Below are 22,714 nucleotides of genomic sequence, written 5' to 3'. Positions count from 1 at the left end.
AGTGGTTATGAAGCTGCAGGAATAAAAGATTCGTCCGAGGGGTTGTAAAGAAAACAGGGGCAACTTTTATGAGCAATAGGGAAGGAAGAAGAGGAGGACGGAGGAGGAGGAGGAGGAGGAGGAGGAGGACGAGGAGGAGGAAGAGAGGGACTAGCGTGAGGTGAGGAAGACAATGAGTGAGGAGAGTGGTGGTGATGAGCGAAGACGACATGCACAAGTGTGAGAGGCGAGCTGAGTGTGTTTAGAGAGGAAGGCGGAGTGTGTTGAGAATGATGGAGGCGAAAAGGAGATGGCAAGGCTAAGGTTTCCCGCGGCAGAGCCTTGAGGGAGCGTTGATGGCGACCGCGGCGAGGCAGGGAAAGGGAAGTAAAGGAGGGAAGGAGAGACAAGAGTGTGAAAGTAGGAATAAAAGCGAACATAAAAAGGAGTCACGCAGGAAAGCAGGAAGGAAAAGCCACCGTGCTGTGACAAGAGTAAAAGTTGTCAGCAGGTTTGTAGTGAGCAGGGAGGCATGAGATGTGTGTGTAGCGTAAAACTGAGCCGCGAAGGAAGAAAGGAAAGAGGAAAAGTAGGAATATGAGATGACAGGGATGTAGTAAATAAGGAAGGTAAAAGGACATGGCCAGAGAGGAAGCTTTGAGAGAGGAGGAGGAAAATAATATTATAGTGGAGAGCAGAGTAAAGGTGACGAGAACAGGAGTGGGGGTATGAGCGGCACCCACACGAGGCTGATCAGGCAGCAGGAGGCGGCGTGAGAGGGAACATAAAAGTGAAGGAAGAATAATAACAAAGAAAAAGGACAGAATACCAGTAGAAAATTAGCAGATAGGCAGGATAGCAGGTAAGAAGCTGCATGTGATTCGTTATTCCTAAGTGCTTGTTAAATGTCCCCTTGTTGTGTTGCCTTGTGAAATACAGCAATTGTTCGCTGGTGAAGGAGACCCGAGGCTTGGTTTGCATTCCTTGTTTGTTTGGTGTGTTGTGTGTACTTGTTTGTTTTGTCCTTGTGTTAGACGCGTATTCACCACCATCACTCACCTCTCATCCCATTCTTTGTCAACACCACGCATTATTCCATACATCACCAGGCCCGCCCATCACTGCCACTACTCCTCTCATCACGTCTCACCGCCCGTGCCTCCGCCTGCCGTCACTCGGGAAGGAAAGAGGGGGAGGGTTGAGGGAGTGTTCTGGGCAATCACGTGTTGCCATATTGGAAAAGTTAGTTATTTAAGTGCAGTTAGAGAGTATAACTGGAACATTTCAACCAAAGCCTATTGTAGTGCCAGCCAGCTCTCTCTGACCGCCACGAAGAGAGATAGAGAGAGAGAGAGAGAGAGAGAGAGAGAGAGAGAGAGAGAGAGAGAGAGAGAGAGAGAGAGAGAGAGAGAGGATACATTCTTATTAGTAAAGGCGACAGAACTTGTTGTGTTTTTCATTTAGAAGTTTCCTGCATCTCAGTTATAGTCTCTCTCTCTCTCTCATCTCTCTCTCTCTCTCTCTCTCTCTCTCTCTCTCTCTCTCTCTCTCTCTCTCTCTCTGCCGCCCACCTGCAGCCGCACATCTCCGCCTCACCTCGCCACCCCGCCTCACCACCGCACATCCCCACCCCGCCTCGTCCGCCACCCACCCTGCACCCACACACCCCCCGCCTCGGCCTCCGTGATTTGCTATAACCTGTACCTACGAGTATTTTCTTTATCCTGCCGATTGCAAATGAAACTCTTAATGGCTATTTGTTGAGCGTAATAAGTGAACCTCCCTCCCTTCCTTCCCCTCTCTCCCTGAGCTCCCGCACCCTCTCCCGCCCCTCCTCCTCAGTACCAGGCGTGTCATTAGCGGCCTAATGAGACAGAAACAAATGGACAAAACAAATGTCAGAATATATACCATTTAGCACGAAGCCTCAGGTTTCGTGCCCCGCCATGTTTACAGAAGTGGACCTAAAATTAATATATCTTTTTATTTATTCATTTTTTTTATTTACTTTTTTGTTTCCTGTCACATCTCTCTCTCTCTCTCTCTCTCTCTCTCTCTCTCTCTCTCTCTCTCTCTCTCTCTCTCTCTCTCTCTCTCTCTCTGCCTCACCAGTAATGGTTTTGAAAGGTTCCGCAACTCAAAACATGAAGATTAGATTTGCCTTGATGCCATTGACCTTTTGGCTGCGAGGGAAAAGGGAGGGATTGCAGGGAGTGGAGGCATATATATATATATATATATATATATATATATATAATATATATATATATATATATTATATATATATATATATATATATAAATATATATATATATATATATATATATATATATATATATATATATTATATACAGAGAGAGAGAGAGAGAGAGAGAGAGAGAGAGAGTGTGTATGTGTGTGTGAAGGAAGACAATGACAGAACAAACACATAGAAATAAATCATTACAAACAAAAATAGACGCAACGTAATCCGGACAGAGAGGGGTTAGGGACAATGGAGCTGCCCTCAGAAGCCAATCTATTGAAGGGGCGGTGATGATAAAGGTAGTGGTGGTGAGGGTGCATCGGGGATTCACGGACGAGTGGAGGTCTGAGTCACGAATTGGAGTGTCGGAGAGATGCAAGACAACCAGCCAGGCGAGGGGGGACAAAGGCGCCGTGAAGTTGTGGTGTTTGCAGCTCACAGGCTCTCCACTGAAATAGGAAATGGCGACTTTATTTGACGGGAGGAAAAAAGTTATAGTATGGCTTTTTATAATGCTATTTTTTGAAAGGGTGGATGTGATGATGGAAAGGAAGATGGCGGACAAACGTTCCTTGATCTTTATTTGTTACTTTCCGTAGTCTAACTTGTTACTTTTCATATTCCTTTCACTGCAATTTCTACGCTTTATTTAAGTCAAAGCTGGCTCATCATCAGCTCGACACTCTTAATGTAACAAATATGCACACATAAAAAAAAAAATACAGTAAGGCTGTACTCAGGTAGAATATAACAACCGTGCTGACGAATCCTTTTCTTTGCAGGTAAGTGTGCCGTCACCCTGTGTTCACGAGAGGTCAAGGTAAGAAGCCACTGACCCACCACACTCCTGCCCGCCACTCCGTCTGCTCGCCTTACACTTGGGTCCGCTGGAGATTTTTCATCGCCTTCGTTAAGACCTTGATTCGAGCGGAAAAGCTTTGGTCTTCCGCGAAGTCCATAGTAATTGCGACCCGTCTGAATTGACTAGCAGTACTTGGTTTAATTTCGAGCAATACGGCAAGGTCTGAGGTCTGTAAGGATACCTAGCGGGCAGCTCAGCAGCCTATTCACGGCCAGGCAGGCAGACAGAACAGCACTCATTACCTCCTCCGGTCAGGGTCCAGAAAAGTTTGTGAGGGGGGATCACTGGAGGCTGACAGGCGTTTAGCAGAGTTGTCATCTGTGGTGCGTAGGGACTTGGCGGAGTTCCGGTACAAACCAATGGGAAATTAAGCACGTTAGTTATCAGAGTCAACGAGTCCTGAGTGTGAGGAGAGGGGGGAAGGTATGCACGTTGTGGTTGCCGATAGAGAGAGAGAGAGAGAGAGAGAGAGAGAGAGAGAGAATGGTGGGGGAAGGAGAGAATTTGCCCAATATGACGTGTGTGGGGGAAGTCTGAGTGTGTTGGATGAAAAAAAAAAAAAGTAAAAAACTACTGTGATGATGGTAATTTACTCCGAACGAGACCAAGACGACTTTACTTAAGGAAAATTGCGGGCCTTTTAATGTGGAAAACTGCCAACAAACATTTACTGAGATGAGGTGGGCGGGAGAGCCATTACCACGTGTGTGTGTGTGTATATGTGTTTGGGTTGCCATCTCGTGTCGTCGGTGCTTCGGACAATGAATCCCGTGTTTCACTTTGGGCTTGACTGCTTGAGGAGTCGGCGCAGTGTTCCCAAGTATCCGTGTTAACTCCCACTACCGACAGACAGACAGACCGACAGACTGACAGTGTTGCATGTCTCACCGAGCGTCACACAAAGAGCTACGTGCATGCTGCTCATTACCCTCAACTCTTATGACCATGATTTAATTAAAACAGTGAAGGTATAACATGAATCTTTAATTAAATTACTTGCTTTAAACAAGCAATCCCTCCCTTGCAAGCGGTCCGCTGTAAAAACACATTAATGAGACGTGCGGCTCTTTGATGTACTCGTAAAAACTAAACCATTGCAGTTTCATATACAAACGAACACGGCGTGTGGTGTGGACCTCCTGCAGGCACAGGCACGGCTATAAACTAGTATATAAGCGAAACGTGTCGCGCCAGACCCCGCTAACACATACACGGATCACACAACACAGCCAGCCAGCCACGAGCCAGTGTTTGAAACAGGCCCAAGACAAGGCTGTTCGCTTCATCATTCTCTCTCTCTTTTTTTCTCTCTCTCTCTCTCTCTCTCTCTCTCTCTCTCTCTCTCTCTGTTAAAGGTTAGAATAATGTGAAATGTAATGAAAACCTTGCATTTAAACGACGAGAGCATTTCACTGTGTGGCGACAGTTGCTCGATGAAAGTAATGAAGGAACATGAACCACAAATTAGGCAAAGCGTTTAACATATTGGTGGAGACTGCTTGAGTTAGATATGAAGTAAATGGAAACACGTCCGCTCGGGAGAAGCAGTTAATGCAAACTCACCACATGAATCTGAAAGCAAGGGGCTGCTGCTGATGAGAAGCATTGCTTTTCATAAACACGTAGTATCATGGGAAGGATTTGCAGCATTTTCCAGGAAGCGTGTGCTCGGTGTACTGACAGGTCGTGCTGGTGAATTAGTGAATGCCACTCTTGAATAACTTGTGCAACATGACGACATGAGAACGTAGAAGTGTTCTCTCTCTCTCTCTCTCATCTCTCTCTCTCATCTCTCTCTCTCTCTCTCTCTCTCTCTCTCTCCTCTCTCTCTCTCTCTCTCACCTGCCGTGGCGTCTTAGGTGTTCTATTTTTTTCGTGGCGGGAAGAAGGATGTGAACACGCTCATTACTGAGAAACGTTTTGCATCCTGCCATGTCAAATTGTTATGAAACACACACACACACACACACACACACACACACACACACACACACACACACACACACAGAGAGAGAACAACAACAATAACAACAACAACATAATTGAAGGGGGTCATATTGGGGGTAATAATATTGGTGTGGCGGAGAATTTCACGGCAACAGCAGGAGCAGTCCCCGAGCGTCTAGGCATGAATAGTACATCAGCCTATTACACACCAGGACTCCCTCCCTCCCTCCCTCCGTTCGTGCGTCCGTCCGTCCGTCTGGTCTGTCCGTCCTTGCCTCTCTCCTTGCCTCGCTAGTTTGTGTTGCCTCGTGATGAGCTCCTGAACATTCCAGGCTGCGTAACAAGTGTTTTAGTAAAGTGATACTGGCCACAGCTTATCTGGCCACGCAGGAGAGAGAAGAGAGAGAGAGAGAGAGAGAGAGAGAGAGAGAGAGAGAGAGAGAGAGAGAGAGAGAGAGAGAGAGAGAGAGAGGGGAAGAAGAGAGAGAGAGAGGAAGAGAGAGAGAGAGAGAGAGAGAGAGAGAGAATATGTATTTTTTCCAAGCAGACGTGTTTTAGACAGAATTGTGTAACACCTTCCACTAATTAATGCGAATTACCACGCGGGGAATCACTGTCATGCTTCACTCACAGTGCTATTCCATTTTTCCACATTTGCTTCCTTTTTTTTTCAGATTTCGTTATTTTTCATCCTTGTACCTTTTTATTCATTTTTTTTCTATTTTTGTTTTAACTAATATTTCATTATCCGTATTCCTTTCTTTCTTTTCACAATTTTCCAACCAAACTCATCATGCCTACACTCCTTTCTTTCTCACCACTACCCCGCGCCCCTCATCCCTTCCGCCCTCCTGCAGCAAGCCTCTAGGAACTTTCCCCGCAGCCCACCGATGTCCACTCACGCTGATTGAGGTGCGCGCATTCCAGGCCGCTAAAGGATGGTAATGAGTGAGGGGAGGGGCGTGGGGAGGAGGAGGAGGAGGAGGAGGAGGAGGAGGAGGAGAAGGTGGGGAGGATTTTTTTTGAGTAGTGAGCTTATCTCTTGGTCAGAGTACACCTGGCCGCGAGTTTAAGTTAAGGTCCAATTAGCATTAATCAGGTGAGGGAGATGAAGAGGGATGCCGCCTGCCGTCTTTGCTTTTAACTTTACCCCAACACTAAGAGAGAGAGAGAGAGAGAGAGAGAGAGAGAGAGAGAGAGAGAGAGAGAGAGAGAGAGAGAGATGGAGATTAGGGAGGTGGACAGAATAGAGATGCATCAAATCACCTGACTAACGAGGCATAAATCAAGGTTATGCGCTCTCTCTCTCTCTCGCTCTCTCTCTCTCTCTCTCTCTCTCTCTCTCTCTCTCTCTCTCTCATCTCTCTCTCTCTCTCTCTCTAATTGAAGGAGAGAGAGAGACGTTTTGCTCCCACTTCCTTTGCTATAAGGTTTATTTTCCAATACTTCGATCATACGGTTTATTTTCCTATAACTTTCAATAAGGTTGTTTTTCGGGTAGCTTTATTTATTTTCCCCTACTTCGATCATACGGTTAATTTTCCTATACTTTCCATAAGGTACATTTTCAAGTACGTATATTAATGTTCCCATACTTCGATCATTCAGTTTATTTTCCCTTAGCTTCCAATAAGGCTCATTCTCGAGTAATTTGGTAATAAATATGCGAATAATAAAATATGCGAAGAAGAAACAAAGGAAAACTGGCATGCAAAAAACGTGATTCCCTCTCTCCTCGCTCTGTCTCTGCCAAGGCAGCAGGTGGTCACGAAAATACGTGCATTGCTCACATGATGGCCCGCCGCACACGGCGGTGTTGTTATTTACTTGTCCTGATAGCTTAATCTAACCTAACCTAACCTAACCTATCCTAATCTAATCTAACCTAACCTAACCTAACCTAACCTAATCTAACCTAACCTAACCTAACCTAACCTAACCTAATCTAACCTAACCTAACCTAACCTAATCTAATCTAACCTAACCTAAACCTAACCTAACCTAACCTAATCTAACCTAACCTACACCTAACCTAATCTAACCTAACCTAACCTACCCTACCCTACCCTACCCTACCCCTACCCTAACCTACCCTAACCTAATCTAACCTAACCTAACCTAACCTAAACTAACCTAACCTACCCTAACCTAATCTAACCTAACCTAACCTACCCTAACCTAACCTAACCTAACCTAAGCTAACCTAACCTAACCTAACCTAACCTATTCTAACCTAACCTACCCCTTTTCCCCCCTCCCCCCTCCCAAGACAGCACTCCCTCCCCCCTCCCGGCTGTCTTCCCTCCCCCCTCCCCCTCCCACCTATCCTATCCCCTCCCCCTCCCCCTCCCCCTCCCACCTAACCTATCCCCTCCCCCTCCCCCTCCCCTCCCCCCTCCCCGGGCAGCCGACTGCCCTGTGGGGCCGGCTGCCCCCTCAGTCAGGGAAGTACTCCAGCAGGGCGGAGTACACCACCAGGGTGAGGGACAGGGTCTGTGCAATGGCGAGCAGGTTGTCCCACAGGCCGTGGGACAACCTGCTTCCAGCCCTGCCCCTCCCCTGGCGAGCCTTCCCTGGCTGGGGGAGTTGGCGCTGTGGTGGGGGGAAGGGGCCACCACTCCCTTCCCCACTCCTCGGAGGACGAGCCCCGCTCCCTCGTCCTCCGCGGGGGTCGTGGCGCTCCTGGCCTCCTTTTGCCCCTCCTCCGGGCTGGGGGCCGAGACCCACAGGCCCAGGCTATCCTTCCCCGGGCTGGCCGCCACCACCTGGCCAGCCTCAGGGGCGGGTCCGGCCTCCTTCCCCGGGCTGGCCGCCACCACCTGGCCAGCCTCAGGGGAGGGGCCGACCTCGTGTCCCAGGCTGGCCGCCACCACCTGGCCAGCCTCTGGGGCGGGGCAGGCCTCGTGCCCTGGGCTGGCCGCCACCACCTGGCCAGCCTCAGGGGCGTGGCCGGCCTCGTGCCCCGGGCTGGCCACCACCACCTGGCCAGCCTCTGGGGCGGGGCCGGCCTCCTGCCCCGCCTCTGGGACGCGGACAGCCTGGTCCTCTTGGGGGGCTTGGGGCGGCTGCCCACTCTCTTGCTGTTGCAAAAGAGCACGGGGCAGCCCTGCCCCTGCCCCCCGTGGACACCCAGACCTCCGGCCAGGCTGAAGTACAAAACGGCGTGACGCCCCGCCGTAGTGTACTTCAGTCCGGCCAGGAGGTCCCTCAGGGGCAGGTCCTGACAGAAGACTGTTGCGCCTCCTGCCAGGCAGTGCACCCTGATGGGTGTCTCCTGGTCCAAGGCGGCCAGCTTGTCCATATTCAGGCTGGCCGCCTGATCCGACACGAGGGGCTTCGCCCCCCTCGGCCCCTTGCCGGAAGGTAAAGGAGGCCAGAGAGCGCCTCCCCCTCCCACAGCAGCCCCCCGAGCGGGGGCGGGACAGCCTCACGGCGTCCACGCCACACTCGCCCAGGAGGCTCAGCCGTGCCTCCACTGACAGTCGACTGCTTTTTCCTCCCATCCTAGTTCTCATGAAATTAAAAATGTACCTTGGTTCAGTTTTGGCTGAGTGGCGAAAAGTAGGATGGTGGTGAACAGACCGCCTGAGAGAGAGAGAGAGAGAGAGAGAGAGAGAGAGAGAGAGAGAGAGAGAGAGAGAGAGAGAGAGAGAGAGAGAGAGAGAGAGAGAGAGAGAGGTTGATTGATATTGATTGATTGATATATTTTGTTTGCCTTTTGTAACATTAATGCATTTCTGCATTTCATACACAGTTCAATACGTAAGGCCAGGTCCATCAAGCCGAAGCTTTTATACAGACCTGAATAAAGAATGACACAAGTAGCGCAAATGTTTACACCCTGACTTGTTCCTATTTGAGCCGCCATTTTGCACATGATAGAGGTAATAATAGACTACTTGTTTTGTTGTTTGCAGCACATGACACAATAATGAGTGATGGAGTGTATAGTATGCTATACTGTGCCACATATATGTTCACATACGTGAACTTGGCGAACACAAACACAGGTAGACACACTTACATAGATACCCACAAACATACATACCACAACATATAACTGCATACATACACACATTCATATGTACATGCACAGACACACACACTCACACATATGCAACCTGTATGCGAACATACGTACAGCATGATGCATACATGCGGCCACACAATACACGCACACACACACACACACACACACACACACACACACACACACACACACACACACACACACACACACACACACACACACACACACACACACACATGGCCACATACAAACCTGTGCACATACATACACATACTCACATACATACATAACAAATGTATGCATGGTTACATACATACTTTGCCGTAACATATGTTATATTAGCCAAAGTTTTCTATTAATGATATCATTGTTGGTGATGTACATACACACGTCCACAAGATGTGCACACCTGACATGTGTGTCTGTGTATCAACACATAACAGCACATGATTCACAGACATTGCTATGGTTAACATTCATAGTTTAGAAGTAAGAAACATTTCACTTTGCTTTTAAACAAATTGATAGAGGTTAGTGATTTAATATCGTGCGGGAGGCTGTTCCACTCCCTGACGCCGCGCACACTCACACTTCTCTGTTCGTGGACAGTCCTACAGAGAGGAAGTTTGAGGTCATCTGGCCTTCTATTGTTATTAATATTATTGGATAGTAATTTATAAGATGTATTATTGGGATATATGTAAATTGATTTGAAAAGAAATATACAAGTTTGCAAGAATATTATATCGGGGACTTTCAAAAGGTTGTGTTCACAAAATAGAGGATTAGTATGATCGTACCGTTTTTTTCTATGAAACATTACTCTCGTTATTTTTTTGTGCGCAACAAATAACCCATCTAAGAGTGTTTTAAAAGCTCCCCCTGAAATTGCCGAACAGTTTATTACATGTGGACATATATGTTTATTACATGTGTAGACATATATATTAATTTCAGACATTGGACAGTTATATTGTTTGTAATTTTGTACAAGACACCAGTTATTTGTGACAATTTACTACAGAGTTGATGTAGGTGTTGTTTTCATGTTAATCTATCATCTATTATTAAGCAAAGAAATTTTATGCAATTAACTTTACTCAAGAAATTGTGTTTTATCTTTATATTAATATTAACTTCATTTACGTTTGTCAGACAAGACATCATCTAGAAAGTTTTAGACACGTTGCTAGTTATCCAGTCAGATACCTTAATTAATTGATGATTTAAAGTATTAACCATTTCCTCCATATTTTGTCCCTGGACGTGTACATAATTTTGCATGTCATTTGTCAAGATGTGACCTATTAAAGTGGCAGACCTGTCAGTCACTCTAGTTGGTTTTATAATTATTTGAGAGAAGCTGTAACATTGAAACATGTTAATGTATGTTGTGGCATTTTCATTGATATGTAACAAATTGACATTAGAATCCCCCATTACATAACATTTCATCTTTAAATTCGATAATACTTGTAAAATTTCTTCCATAGACTCAAGAAAATCAGTGAATGTTGAGTTGGGAGTCTATATACCATACCAATTATAAATTTAATTGTTTTTAAGACTTTTATGAATAATGCCTCAATATGTGGTGATTGCAAACAAGCATCATCAATAATCAAAGCCAGAAGATCACCAGTAGAGCGGCCTTGACGGAACCCATACTGGCGATCAGATAGAAGGTTGTGAAGTGATAGATGTTTAAGAATCTTCCTGTTGAGGATAGATTCAAAAACTTTAGATAAGCAGGAAATTAAAGCAATAGGACGGTAGTTTGAGGGATTAGAACGGTCACCCTTTTTAGGAACAGGTTGAATGTGGGCAAACTTCCAGCAAGAAGGAAAGGTTAGATGTTGACAGACAGAGCTGAAAGAGTTTGACTAGGCAAGGTGCAAGCACGGAGGCACAGTTTCGGAGAACAATAGGAGGGACCCCATCAGGTCCATAAGCCTACTGGCTCTTCTCTATCCTCTATCCTCTTACTTTCTCTATCCTCATTTTCGATCCAAAGCTGGATGCTGCGTTTATGTGCGCAATGACTTAACCTGCTCTCGTGCCCACACTCTTGAATCTTCCGAGTTTTCCACCATCTGGCTACGACTACAGAGTCACTCTCATACTAAATTTATCTGTGCTGTATACCTCTCACCTAACTCCTCTGATTATAAGAAATTCTTTGACTACTTAACTTCCAAAGTGGAGCACATTCTGACCCTCTTCCCTTTTGCAGAGATCTCCATTTTAATGAGTGTTATGTACAAGGAAAGGAATGAATACCTAGAGATGCCAGTAGAGGAAGGAAAAGAGATAGCGGAAAAAAAAATGCGACATATGTAAATGAGAGTGCTTAAGAATATTCAGTTTGTGTAAATTGAATTGAAAGGAGATGAGATGATGATGAGCACGTAAGTTCTGTGTGTTTGTGTTTTGTTGTCTTCCTTCTGATTAGCTGTTAAGTAGGTCGGTGTGTGTGTGTGTGTGTGTGTGTGTGTGTGTGTGTGTGTGTGTGTGTGTGTGTGTGTGTGTGTGTTATGTAAGAGGGGACTCTGGAATAGGAAAAAAGCGTTATCCAAAATTTAAGAATAAGTATCTTGAAACCTCCCTTTTGAAACAGTTCATGTCAAGGGAATAGGAAATGCAGAAGTATGGAGGGAATTTCAGTGTGTGTGTGTGTGTGTGTGTGTGTGTGTGTGTGTACGTGCGCGCGTGTGTGTGTGTGTGTGTGTGTGTGTGTGTGTGTGTGTGTGTGTGTGTGTGTGTGTGTGTGTGTACGTGCGCGTGTGTGTCATTAGTCATGTACTACTTCGAACCCAAATAAGTGACAAGAATAAGTTATTGTCGTAGATCTGGGTAGACTGTTTAATCATCCACTGTAGTCATATTTTTATTCTGACTAACAGTTGGCGAATGCATAAAGTACGATAATTGTCAGCAGAAGTGAGTGAGTTAGAGACTACTATTGTGATTAGTAAGGAATGAACAATAAACACATATATCTAGTGAAGGGAAGGCCTGAACGCAGCCAGTCTCTGCACCGAATTAGGTAATGTTGGAGGCTGTCAGTGTGCGAGGCTGGCGAGGACCAAGGACGCGGCGCAGGGGGGTGCCATCTATCATGTGCGTCTTGAATGGGAGCGGGAAAATACGTGCTGAGGTGGGATGGAAGCTGAGAGGGGAAGATGGAGGTGGTGGTGGTGGTAGTAGAGAACGGAAGTATAAAAGAAAATAACTTGCCATTCAAAGTAATTAAAGGAAAATATTATGTATTGTTACGTTGAAGTATATCGAGTATAACACACACACACACACACAAACACACACACACACACACACACACACACACACATGCTAAATGCACAGCGAGAAATTCTCTCTCTCTCTCTCTCTCTCTCTCTCTCTCTCTCTCTCTCTCTCTCTCTCTCTCTCTCTCTCTCTCTCTCTCTCTCTCTCTCTCTCTCTCTCTCTCTCTCTCTCTCTCTCTCTCTCTCTCCTGTCCGCCACAAAGCACACAAACAGTGACAAGGAAGTCACAACAGTCAGTCACGACCGCTGTATTATTTCAACATAAAGTTTCCTAGCTTGTGATTTCATTTCCTTGTGTGGCCCCACTTCTTGCCAAGACCCCTGCGGTAGAAAGCCTGACGCGGCAACACACACTCACAACCTCAACACACTGACCTCCCAGTAGGTGATCCGTGAGTCATGCCTGGACCGCAGCGTGTTGGAGGCTATCCGTGTTGGTGTCACTCTCTTTGAAGCTCGTTAACCCACACATTAACCCACACGTTATCATTACTTCAACCTCTTCCATCTTCTTCCCGTCTTCTCCTTCTCTTTCCTTTCTTCTCTTCAGGTTTTGTCTTATTTTTTTCATCTTCTCTTCATCTTTTTTTTCACGTTCATTTGTTTTCTTTTACATTATTCCATATTTTTATTTATCATTCGCTAATAAACTTTTTCTTTCTTTTATTTTTTCTGCCCACTTTTTTTTTCTCTCTCTTCTCGCGATGTTCCACCCAATTATTCTATCGTTTTCCTCTCTCTCTTGTCTTGCCTCCTCCAGCCTCCTCCTCTCTGTGGTACTCTTCTTCATCCCTCTTGAGCCTCGCAATTCCTCTTCCCACTAAATACCTTCCCCTAAGACCCATAAACTCTGTGATTTCCCTTGAACTTTCCTTAACTCCTCGTAAACTTTTCCCCAAAGCTCATTACACTTTGGTATATTTCCCCTACACTCTCCCCAAATACCCCCTGACTGAGCCTACGCCCAAAATCCCCATAGATATCTTTATTCTACACTGGATCCCCGCACTAACTTTCCGCAGACTTCCTAACACCTTCTGCTCGTTTCCTCTCTCTCTCTCTCTTAGTGAGTCCCTATAACTTTTATTTGTTTCAGACTGGCTCCAAAGTTTTCCCCAAATTTCCATAAAGGTTTCCCGGGGTTCTTGTGCTCCTTTCCTTCGTGTGGGGGGCGTCCTTCACGTCCCCGGCACATCAAGGGCCTTTCATGATCCCACGCAGGACTCGCCATCCTTTTTCTTTGTTCACACTTGACAATTAACGGAATTGATGAGTTTCCTTCCTTTATTCGAAGTTAGATCACAGTCTTTTTTTTTCTTCTTTCTGATAGATTATGCATTTTCTCTCATATTCGTACATAAGTCATGCAATATTTCAGCTCTTTTTTTCTTTTTATCATATTTTCTTCACGCCTTTTTCTCTCCTTTAATGGAAAATTTGTCTTGCAGTTTTCATTCTTCCCTAGCAATGGAATAAGTAGTTTTGTTTATCATTTTTATTCGTAAATGAGCGATGCATGCTTGTAGCTCTGTAGACCACATTCTACAGAACTACAAGGAGGAAGAGAGAAGCAAGGAAAGGAGGAATAGAGGCGTGAGTGGCTTGGTGGATGAATGGAAACATGGAAGGAGAGAACGGGGAAGAGGGAAAAAGAGAAGAAGCAGGAGAGTAGATGTGATGGATTAACTCTGAGTGATTGAAGGTCTGCAACGTGATGGAGGGAGGCAAGCGGGAGGGACGTGGGAGGGGAAGGGAAGGAGGGAGGGAGGAAGGAAGAAGGGGCGGGAGATGAAGAATGAGAGATGGAAGGAAGGGAGAGGGATGAGAGAAAAAGCATTCGTCTTATTTTGATTAATTTTATCTTCATTGGGTGTTGTTAAAGTTTTCAAGAACGTTTTCATGATTCCAGTGGTAAAAAAAAAAAAAAAGGTTTTTGCTTCATTAATTGAGGAAAAAACTGAAAAAAAAAACTAATATTAATGATGACTAAAAAAATATTCCTTATGAGAGAGCAACGCGTTTCAGAATACTAGACTTCTTTTTATTTTTTTATTTATTTATTTTTTTACTTTCATATATTTCTTTATTTTTATTTATTTATTTATTTATTTTATTTTTTGGCTTTACTTATGCTTTTTGACACTTAAATTTTTTGTCTGGTTTCTGTGTCCGATGTTGACGATGATTTATTCCCTGTACAGCGCAGTGTGTTCTTAACAGTAAGCAGTGACTTACAATATAAGGCACGCATATATTATTCACAATATCACAACGGAAAAAGATGCGACCTTTCTCTCCCTTTCGTTTTCACTGTTACTCTTGGCAATCGAGTTTATTGTTGCTTCTTTTCATGCCATTGTACGCTGGATATTACCTTGTTTTGTGTTGCTTTATCTCTTGACCTATCATGGTTCCTGCTACTCTCACCCCTTCCCGCCACCACCACTACTTACACCTCCTCCCCCTCCTCCTCCTCCTCCTCCTCCTCCTCCTTCTTCACTTCCTCCTCCACCGTGCTGTACTCCGTCCTTTTCTCCCTCACACTGTTTTTTTTTTTTTGTCAGTATCTCTTAGTTCAGTAGATATCTGTTATTTCTTCTTTGCATGTGTGTTTCTAGGTATCTATGTATTTTCCTTTTCTTCATCTTTCTTCCTCCTCTTGTCAAGGTATTTTTTTTTTCTGTGTATTGCTATATATTATTTTTTTTTTTTATTATCCGCTCTCTTTTGTTACGTCATTGTGATTTATGTATATGTTTTATGTATTATTATGTATTCCCTCCCTTCTTCTGTCATGGTATCAGTTCTTCTCATGTATCTCTAATGCATTCCTGTATAATCATCATTTCTTTTTCATCCCCTTTTTTTTTTTTTCATTTTTCCCTATCTTCATATATCATCGTTATTTCAACCTTTTTTTTCTCTCTTCCAACCTCTTCTTTTCTTCTCTTCTTTCAAGATTCCCCTTATTTTTCTTCTACAATTTTCTTTTCTCGTCGTATCATAATCTTCTCCTTCTATGTATTACTACGTATTCTTTCCTATGTATTTCACACTCTTTTCCCTCTAATCTTGGCACCTGCTCTGTCCATGTATTCCTACTTATTCCTACGTGCTTCCCATTTTTCTCCACCTTAATATCTGCCCCTCATATGTATTGCCACTTATTTATGTATTTATTTTTTGTTTATCTTCTAATCTTAGTATCCGCTCTTCCTCTGTTATACTCTTCCCATGTATTCCTATTATTCATATGTATTTCCCATTCTTTTCTCCTCTTTCATAATCCTGGTGTCTGCTCTTCCTGTTTATTCTTATTTATTCCTATATGTTCTTCTTTCGTTGACTTGCTCCTCATCCTCCTCCTTGTAATCCTAATTTCTCCTTTTCTTATGTGTTCCTACTGTTCATGTTTATTCCGTTTTTGTTCCCGTTGCTCCCGTTACATTCAGGGACTACAAAACTAATTACGTAGTCTCTCTCTCTCTCTCTCTCTCTCTCTCTCTCTCTCTCTCTCTCTCTCTCTCTCTCTCTCTCTCTCTCTCTCTCTCTCTCTCTCTCTCTCTCTCTCTCTCTCTCTCTCCGGTCACTCACAATCTGCAGGTTCACAGGTACACATTTTTTCATCACATTTTCAACAGCTCGGCACTCTCTCCCGCCGCAGCAGGGATAGAAAAATCTACAAAAAATCATATCTGTACTGGAAGTTTCAAAGGGTGGGGGATGGCAGGGAGAAGTAGAAGGAAAAAGGTGGTGGTGGCGGTGCTAGCAGCAGCAGCAGCAGTGGTTGTATTAGAAAAGGAGGAGGAGGAGAGGAGGAGGAGGAGGACGAAGACGAGGAGAAGGAGGAGGAAAAGGAGAAGGAAAAGGAGGAGAAGGAGGAGGAAGAAAAAGAAGAAGAAGAAGAAGAAGAAGAAGAAGAAGAAGAAGAAGAAGAAGAAGAAGAAGAAGAAGAGCTTGAGGGTTTGGGACGGAGCAGATAAGGTTGAGAAATTTAAATATGCGGTAGAAGAAAGAATTTTTATAATAACAAAAGACGATTTTCTAAAAAAAAAAACTCGAATTATTCGTATATTTGATATTTCTATTCAATTATTATTTATATTATTTTTTTCTTTATCTTTGGAGCAGCTTTGTTATTTGAAATAAATTGATTTTATCTTCTAGTCATTTCTTGCTTGCTTGCTTGTTATACAGTGTGGACTTCACATCATCGCCACGTCATGCAGTGTCTCATGATGCCCTCTGTGTGTGTGTGTGTGTGTGTGTGTGTGTGTGTGTGTGTTAGAGAAAGTACAACATAGTAGCGAGTCTTTTTGTTTCTATAAACATGAAAATTGCCTATATAGAAATTTTAAGTGAAGATAAACAAAGGAAAAATTTCAAGAGTCTTGATATTAACTGCAGGTGAGGTTTCACTTACTTGTTTTTCCTGTGTTAAGAATCGTTAGCACATATTGATAATGTGCCGAGAGTTTCCTAATGTGCCCCAAATGAGAAGGACTACATCAGAGCGGCGATTATGCGACCCTCAACACGGTAATTCCCTCAGTGTTGAGTCCACCAAACTCTCAGTAATATTTGTCAATTTAGGAACACTGACGCAAATATTCAGATAAGAAAAGTAATTATTCTGAAGTAAATGTTTTTATTTTTTCGAAGGGGAGATTCTGGTTTTGTGAATTAGATATAAATGAAAGATAAATGTTACACTGTGATCATGATTGATGTTTTGTGGTAAACGACAATATAACCAATTGTGTGACGCTTTTTTTTTTTTCTCATGTATTTAATGATTATTTGCCGATTTCATTTCAGTGTCCATATACTGATGAATTAGTGCTGACAGAAAATTACATCACACTACATAATATTCCATAGTATATACGTGAAAAAGATGCGAAGATTTTCAATAGTAAATATTAGCTGGCTAATGATTTTATCAATGGAGACATCATTGTATACATCTTTTCACCATCAACAACACTGAACACTCTCACACTAAGTACATCACTTGAGCAAACTTTAATAATGTTACTCACTGAAACAAAGTAAATACACACACACACACACACACACACACACACACACACACACACACACACACACACACACACAAATAAATATGTAAATAGATAGATAAATAAGTAAATAAAATAAATAATAAAAATAGTAATAATAATAATGATAATAATAATAATAATAATAATAATAATAATAATAATAAAAATAATAATAATAATTAAAAGAATAAGTCGATTACTGCAATTGTGAGTTGTGTCCTTCATAATTGCAAGCTTACACCTGGACATTCATTTAAGGTCGAGGCCGCTAGCTGAGTGGACGAGCGTGAGGATGAATACAACATTATGATTAAATCTGGGTGAAGATAATGCAGAACAACATTAACGCCACTATTAATTTCATCACTGTTCGTTTGCATCCATCAACATTGCGCAATACGTGGTGAGTGTTGCTTTACGAGGCGGACTGGGAGTGAAGCTGAGAGCAGGCAGTGCTGGGAGGATTAGTGTGTGTGTGTGTGTGTGTGTGTGTGTGTGTGTGTGTGTGTGTGTTATCTTTACCTATTATCTTTCCTGTTTCTTTTTTTTTCTCTTCCTTCTCTTCTTTTCTTGTGTGTGTGTGTGTGTGTGTGTGTGTGTGTGTGTGTGTGTGTGTGTCTTATCTTTACCTATTATCTTTCCTGTTTCTTTTCTTTTTTTTTCTCTTCCTTCTCTTCTTTTCTTGTATGTTTTATCTTTACTTATCATCTCTCCTCCTTCTCTTCCTTTTTCTTTTCTTCCAATTCCTTTTTTTCTTCCTTCTCTTCCTGCTTCTTTTCTTTCCCCTCATTTTTTTTCCGTTCTTCTTTCTCCTCCTCCCTTTTCGTATCCTCCAGTTCTTCCTTCTATTCTTCTTCTTCCTCATCTCCATTCACATCCAATTTTTCCATCTGTTTTTGCTCCTCTTCTTTCTCCTTTTGTTCTCCTCCAATTCTTTCTTTTGTTCTTCCTCTTCCTCCTCCCATTTGTCCTTCTTCAGTTCTTCCTTTTGTTCTTCCATTTTCCTCCTCCTGCCTTTTCTCCTCCAGTTCTTCCTTCTGTTTTTTTTTTCTTTTCCTCTCTCCTTTTTTCTCGTTTTCCAGTTTTCCTTCTGTTCTTCCTCTTCCTCTTCCTCCTCCTTTCTTTTCTCCCTCCTCCTTTCTTTTCTCCAACTACCTCATTCATTCTTTGTACCGTCACCCATCTGTTTCACCAGCTGTCCGCCTTTTCACTTGTCCATTCCTTACCACCACTATTTACCACCAACACCACCCCCAACCACCACCACCACCACCACCACCGCCGCCGCCGCCGCCGCCACCACCAGTCACGAGCCATTTGTACTACTTATAATGTTTTTATTCGGTGAAATTAAATTAATCTCAAGTAATAACATGCCAGAGTGGAACTGCTTGTCTGTTGCTGCTGAAATTTCTCTCTCTCTCTCTCTCTCTCTCTCTCTCTCTCTCTCTCTCTCTCTCTCTCTCTCTCTCTCTCTCTCTCTCTCTCTCTCTCTCTCTCTGAAGTAAAGCTGTGTGTTTACGAGGCAATCAAGGTGAAGGAAGACTTTGAGAGCTCAACCACAAAGCTTAACTCCCAGTGTCCCTTTGCGAGAGAGAGAGAGAGAGAGAGAGAGAGAGAGAGAGAGAGAGAGAGAGAGAGAGAGAGAGAGAGAGAGAGAGAGAGAGAGAAGAAAGGGGAAGACAAGGGTAGATGCAAGAATGACACACGTGCGATTCCAAGGGCGAGATTATAACAGTGAAGAAGGCAGGATTAGTGTGAAGACTCTGGCAGCTGGAAGGGAGAGGTGGAGGGAGAGATGGGAGGAAGAGGTGGAGGGAGAAGTGGAAGGAAGAGGTGGAAGGAAGAGGAGGAAGGGGAGGTGAGAGGGAGAGGCTGAGTGAGAGTTTGAGTGAAAGCTGAAATGGGAAGTTGAGAGAGAGAGAGAGAGAGAGAGAGAGAGAGAGAGAGAGAGAGAGAGAGAGAGAGAGAGAGAGAGAGAGAGAGAGAGAGTGAGAGAGGCTGGTAGACAAATAAACAGATATTAGCAAACAGCCAAACATATCCCCCCATACCACACACACACACACACACACACACACACACACACACACACACACACACACACACGTAAATACACAAGACTTCATAGCAGACGAAAGACACAACAGAAAGGGACAGAGAGACACACACACAGACAGACAGACAGACAGGCCTCATAAGAAGACAGATTGCATTAACCGTATCACACGTCCCGCCTAGCTTTCCCTTCCCTAATATATCATGTTCCTCATGTTTACCATCCTTTGCCTTTAATATATGGTGATGCTTCTCCTTCCTCACCTCCCTCCTCCCATCCATCTCTCTTACTTCCTCACTCTTACTCTCATCATGTCAATCTTCCTTTACTTTATTATTTGTGTACTTGTGTCATTTTTGCTCTTATATATCCAACAGTTTTTTTTTATTTATTTCCTTTCCAGGTATTATTTTATTTATTTAGCTTTTATTTCATTTTCGTGTTCCTTTTTTTTCAGTGCGTAAAAGTTTAATACATATTTGTTTTTTTATTCGAATTAAATTTAGATTTCCCTGAAATTATTAACCTTTTGGCCTCAGTTTATAATATATATATATATATATATATATATATATATATATATATATATATATATATATATATATATATATATATATATATATATATATATATATATATATATATATATATATATATATATATATATATATATATATATATATATATATATATATATATATATATATATATATATATATATATATATAGTTCATCATCCCATAAACATTTGTAGCGACACAACCTCAGCAACATCCCTCCTTCTATTTCCACCTTTCCTATCTTTAAGTACCATCTCAGCTGCAGGTCCTCCCATCCTAATACCTTTTTCTAACACTTTCTAACTAAACTTTGTAACACTGTAACATTCTCGCTAACGTTTCTGACACATTCAACATTCTACCTCCTTCTCATAATATATTCTAACCTTGTAACATTCTAATATTGTAACATTTTAACTCTTTCCTAACACATCCCAACTCCTTTTCCTAACACATTTTAACTAAACTTTTTTTAACATTCTGACATTCTAACAAACTTTCCTTATTTATTCCCCTTTTCATAATGCACTCTAACTTTTTTTGCTTTTGTTCTGCAGGCGCCATGTTCGACCAGGATTCCAGGGTGATCCAGAGCGCCTTCCTGCACGCCATCCAGCACTACAGTCAAAACACCGCGGGCAGGAGGCTTCAGCTTCACGCCTTTGTGGGCATCATCAGTATGGCGGATGCCTTCAAGATCTCCAGACTGAGTGAGTGTTCTGCTTACCCCCGTTTTCTTTGTCTTTCTGTCTCTTCTGCTGTTTCGGTTTCTCCAAATGTACGTTTTTTTTTTTTTTTCGAGTTTCTTTCTTTTTTTTCCAGTTTGCTTCCAGTGTACATATTTTATTTCATTTTTTTTTTCATTGGTATGTTTGTTTCCTTTCTCACTCTCGTATTTCACTTTCTTGAAGGCAAAACACTTTGTTATCGTGTAAGTTTTTTTTTTTTTATGTCATAACATTTCTATCTATTCATAGTACTTTTTATTTTTTTCACTTTTTATGTATATTTTTTTCTATATTTTTTCTTCCTGGTTGTTTTCCTTACTACAGTAATATACTCGATGTCTTTGTCTTTTTGAAGTGTGTGTGTGTGTGTGTGTGTGTGTGTGTGTGTGTGTGTGTGTGTGTGTGTGTGTGTGTGTTGTTAATATCCACTTCCATTTGTTTCCCAGGTTGTGTAACTATTTTTTTCTTTCAGTGTGATGTCGTGCGCTCTGTTCCTTTCCATTCATCGCGCTGCGTTTTCCTCTCCCAAGCTTTGGCTCACGCTAAAGCCGCAGATACATTTAGATTTCTTTGTATTCTATACTAATGAAACACCACTATTGCCTTTTGCTTTGTTGTTGCTGTTGTTGTTGTTGTTGTTGTTGTTGTTGTTGTAGAAATAGGATAATGGCCATTGAATGTCTTACTGTTCATTATGTTGTGATGCTTCGAACTTGCTTAAGCTTAAACACATGATTTGATCTTTTAAGTTGTGGTGAAACTTTGAATTTGTTGAAGTCAGTTGAAGATTACACACTGGGATATTCTAATAGTGACGACATTCTGAAATGTTGACTTTGTCAGACTTAAACACCTAAAAGATATAGACTGTGATGAAACTTTGAACTTTTGGACCTTATCACACACATTGAAAAATACTACACGTTTTTTATTTATTGTAATAAAATTTTGAACATTTCGAACTTAACACAGCCTCACTTTTAAGAAACTAGATTCTAATGGAACTTTAAACTTATCGCACGTAACTCAACAGCCATCATTCTTAAGTATCCAAATTGTAAGAAAACTTTGATGAAATTTTGTACTCAGTACATCTATATACTTAAGAAACCAAATTATAATAAAAGTAAAAAAAAAATAAAAAAAATTCGTACCAAGCACAACTAAATACCTCAAGGTTCAATTTTGTGACGAGACACTGAACTTCACTGCCACACTTCAAGATCCAAACTTGCAGGATCAAGGTCACAGCTCACGATACATTTTGGACCTACCTAAAAGCCAGCAAGATACACAAGCTGTTTGATGGGATGAGAAGCCATGTGAGGAATGAAACAAGAAAAAAAAATGGAATATTGACTTTTAAGTTTGTTTATGGGATTAGAAACCTTACACTCTGGTTTTGCTTTTTTTTTTCTTTTCTTTTTTGTTTTGTTTTTGTCTCATCTTTTCTTTCTTCCTGATTTTCATTCTTATTTTTATTTGTTATTGTCATTGTTGTTGTTGTTGTTGTTGTTGTTGTTGTTGTTGTTGTTGTTGTTGTTGTTGTTATTATTCATTTGTTGTTTTATATACTTCTCTTTTTCTTTTCATTGTTTTCTTGTTCTTGTTCATATTCATGTTTTCCTTCTTTTTGCTTTCCTCCACCAACTTATTCATCCTTTCCTCTCCTCTCCTCTCCTCTCCTCTCCTCTCATACCCTCTCCTCTCATGACCTCTCCTCTCACCTCTCCCCCTCCACCTCTTCCTCTCAGCATACATATTAATCATCAGCGAAACCTTCTAAAAATCCCTCAATAGGTGACTCGACTTTCGTGAAGCCGTGCGTCTCACAGGTGGATCTTAAAAACTTGCTTGGATCTCCTCAGCCTTTTTCGGAAGCAAGTGGAAAAGGCTCGTGGACAGCAACAAGGCGGTGAATGGACACGAGAAATT

The 22,714-nt window shown here is 42.4% G+C and overlaps 1 protein-coding gene across 4 annotated transcripts in view; it reads left to right on the top strand.

Annotated features, from left to right (window-relative positions):
• LOC135098912 (ankyrin repeat domain-containing protein 23-like) overlaps positions 1 to 22,714 on the top strand; it is a 51,277-nt gene that overhangs the window by 6,812 nt on the left and 21,751 nt on the right. For 3 of the 4 annotated variants that reach the window (XM_064001332.1, XM_064001329.1, XM_064001330.1), the window contains exon 2: positions 20,609 to 20,761. In XM_064001332.1, the coding sequence (XP_063857402.1) occupies positions 20,614 to 20,761 (148 nt within the window). In that variant the 5' untranslated portion in view covers positions 20,609 to 20,613. Of the gene's footprint in view, positions 1 to 17,696; positions 17,836 to 20,608; positions 20,762 to 22,714 lie in introns of those variants that run through there. The other variant, XM_064001331.1, reaches the window with a different exon arrangement.

The sequence above is a fragment of the Scylla paramamosain genome, unplaced genomic scaffold (assembly GCF_035594125.1).
Source record: "Scylla paramamosain isolate STU-SP2022 unplaced genomic scaffold, ASM3559412v1 Contig92, whole genome shotgun sequence".
NCBI lineage: Eukaryota > Metazoa > Arthropoda > Malacostraca > Decapoda > Portunidae > Scylla > Scylla paramamosain.
This window is presented reverse-complemented; position numbering and strand designations above follow the sequence as displayed.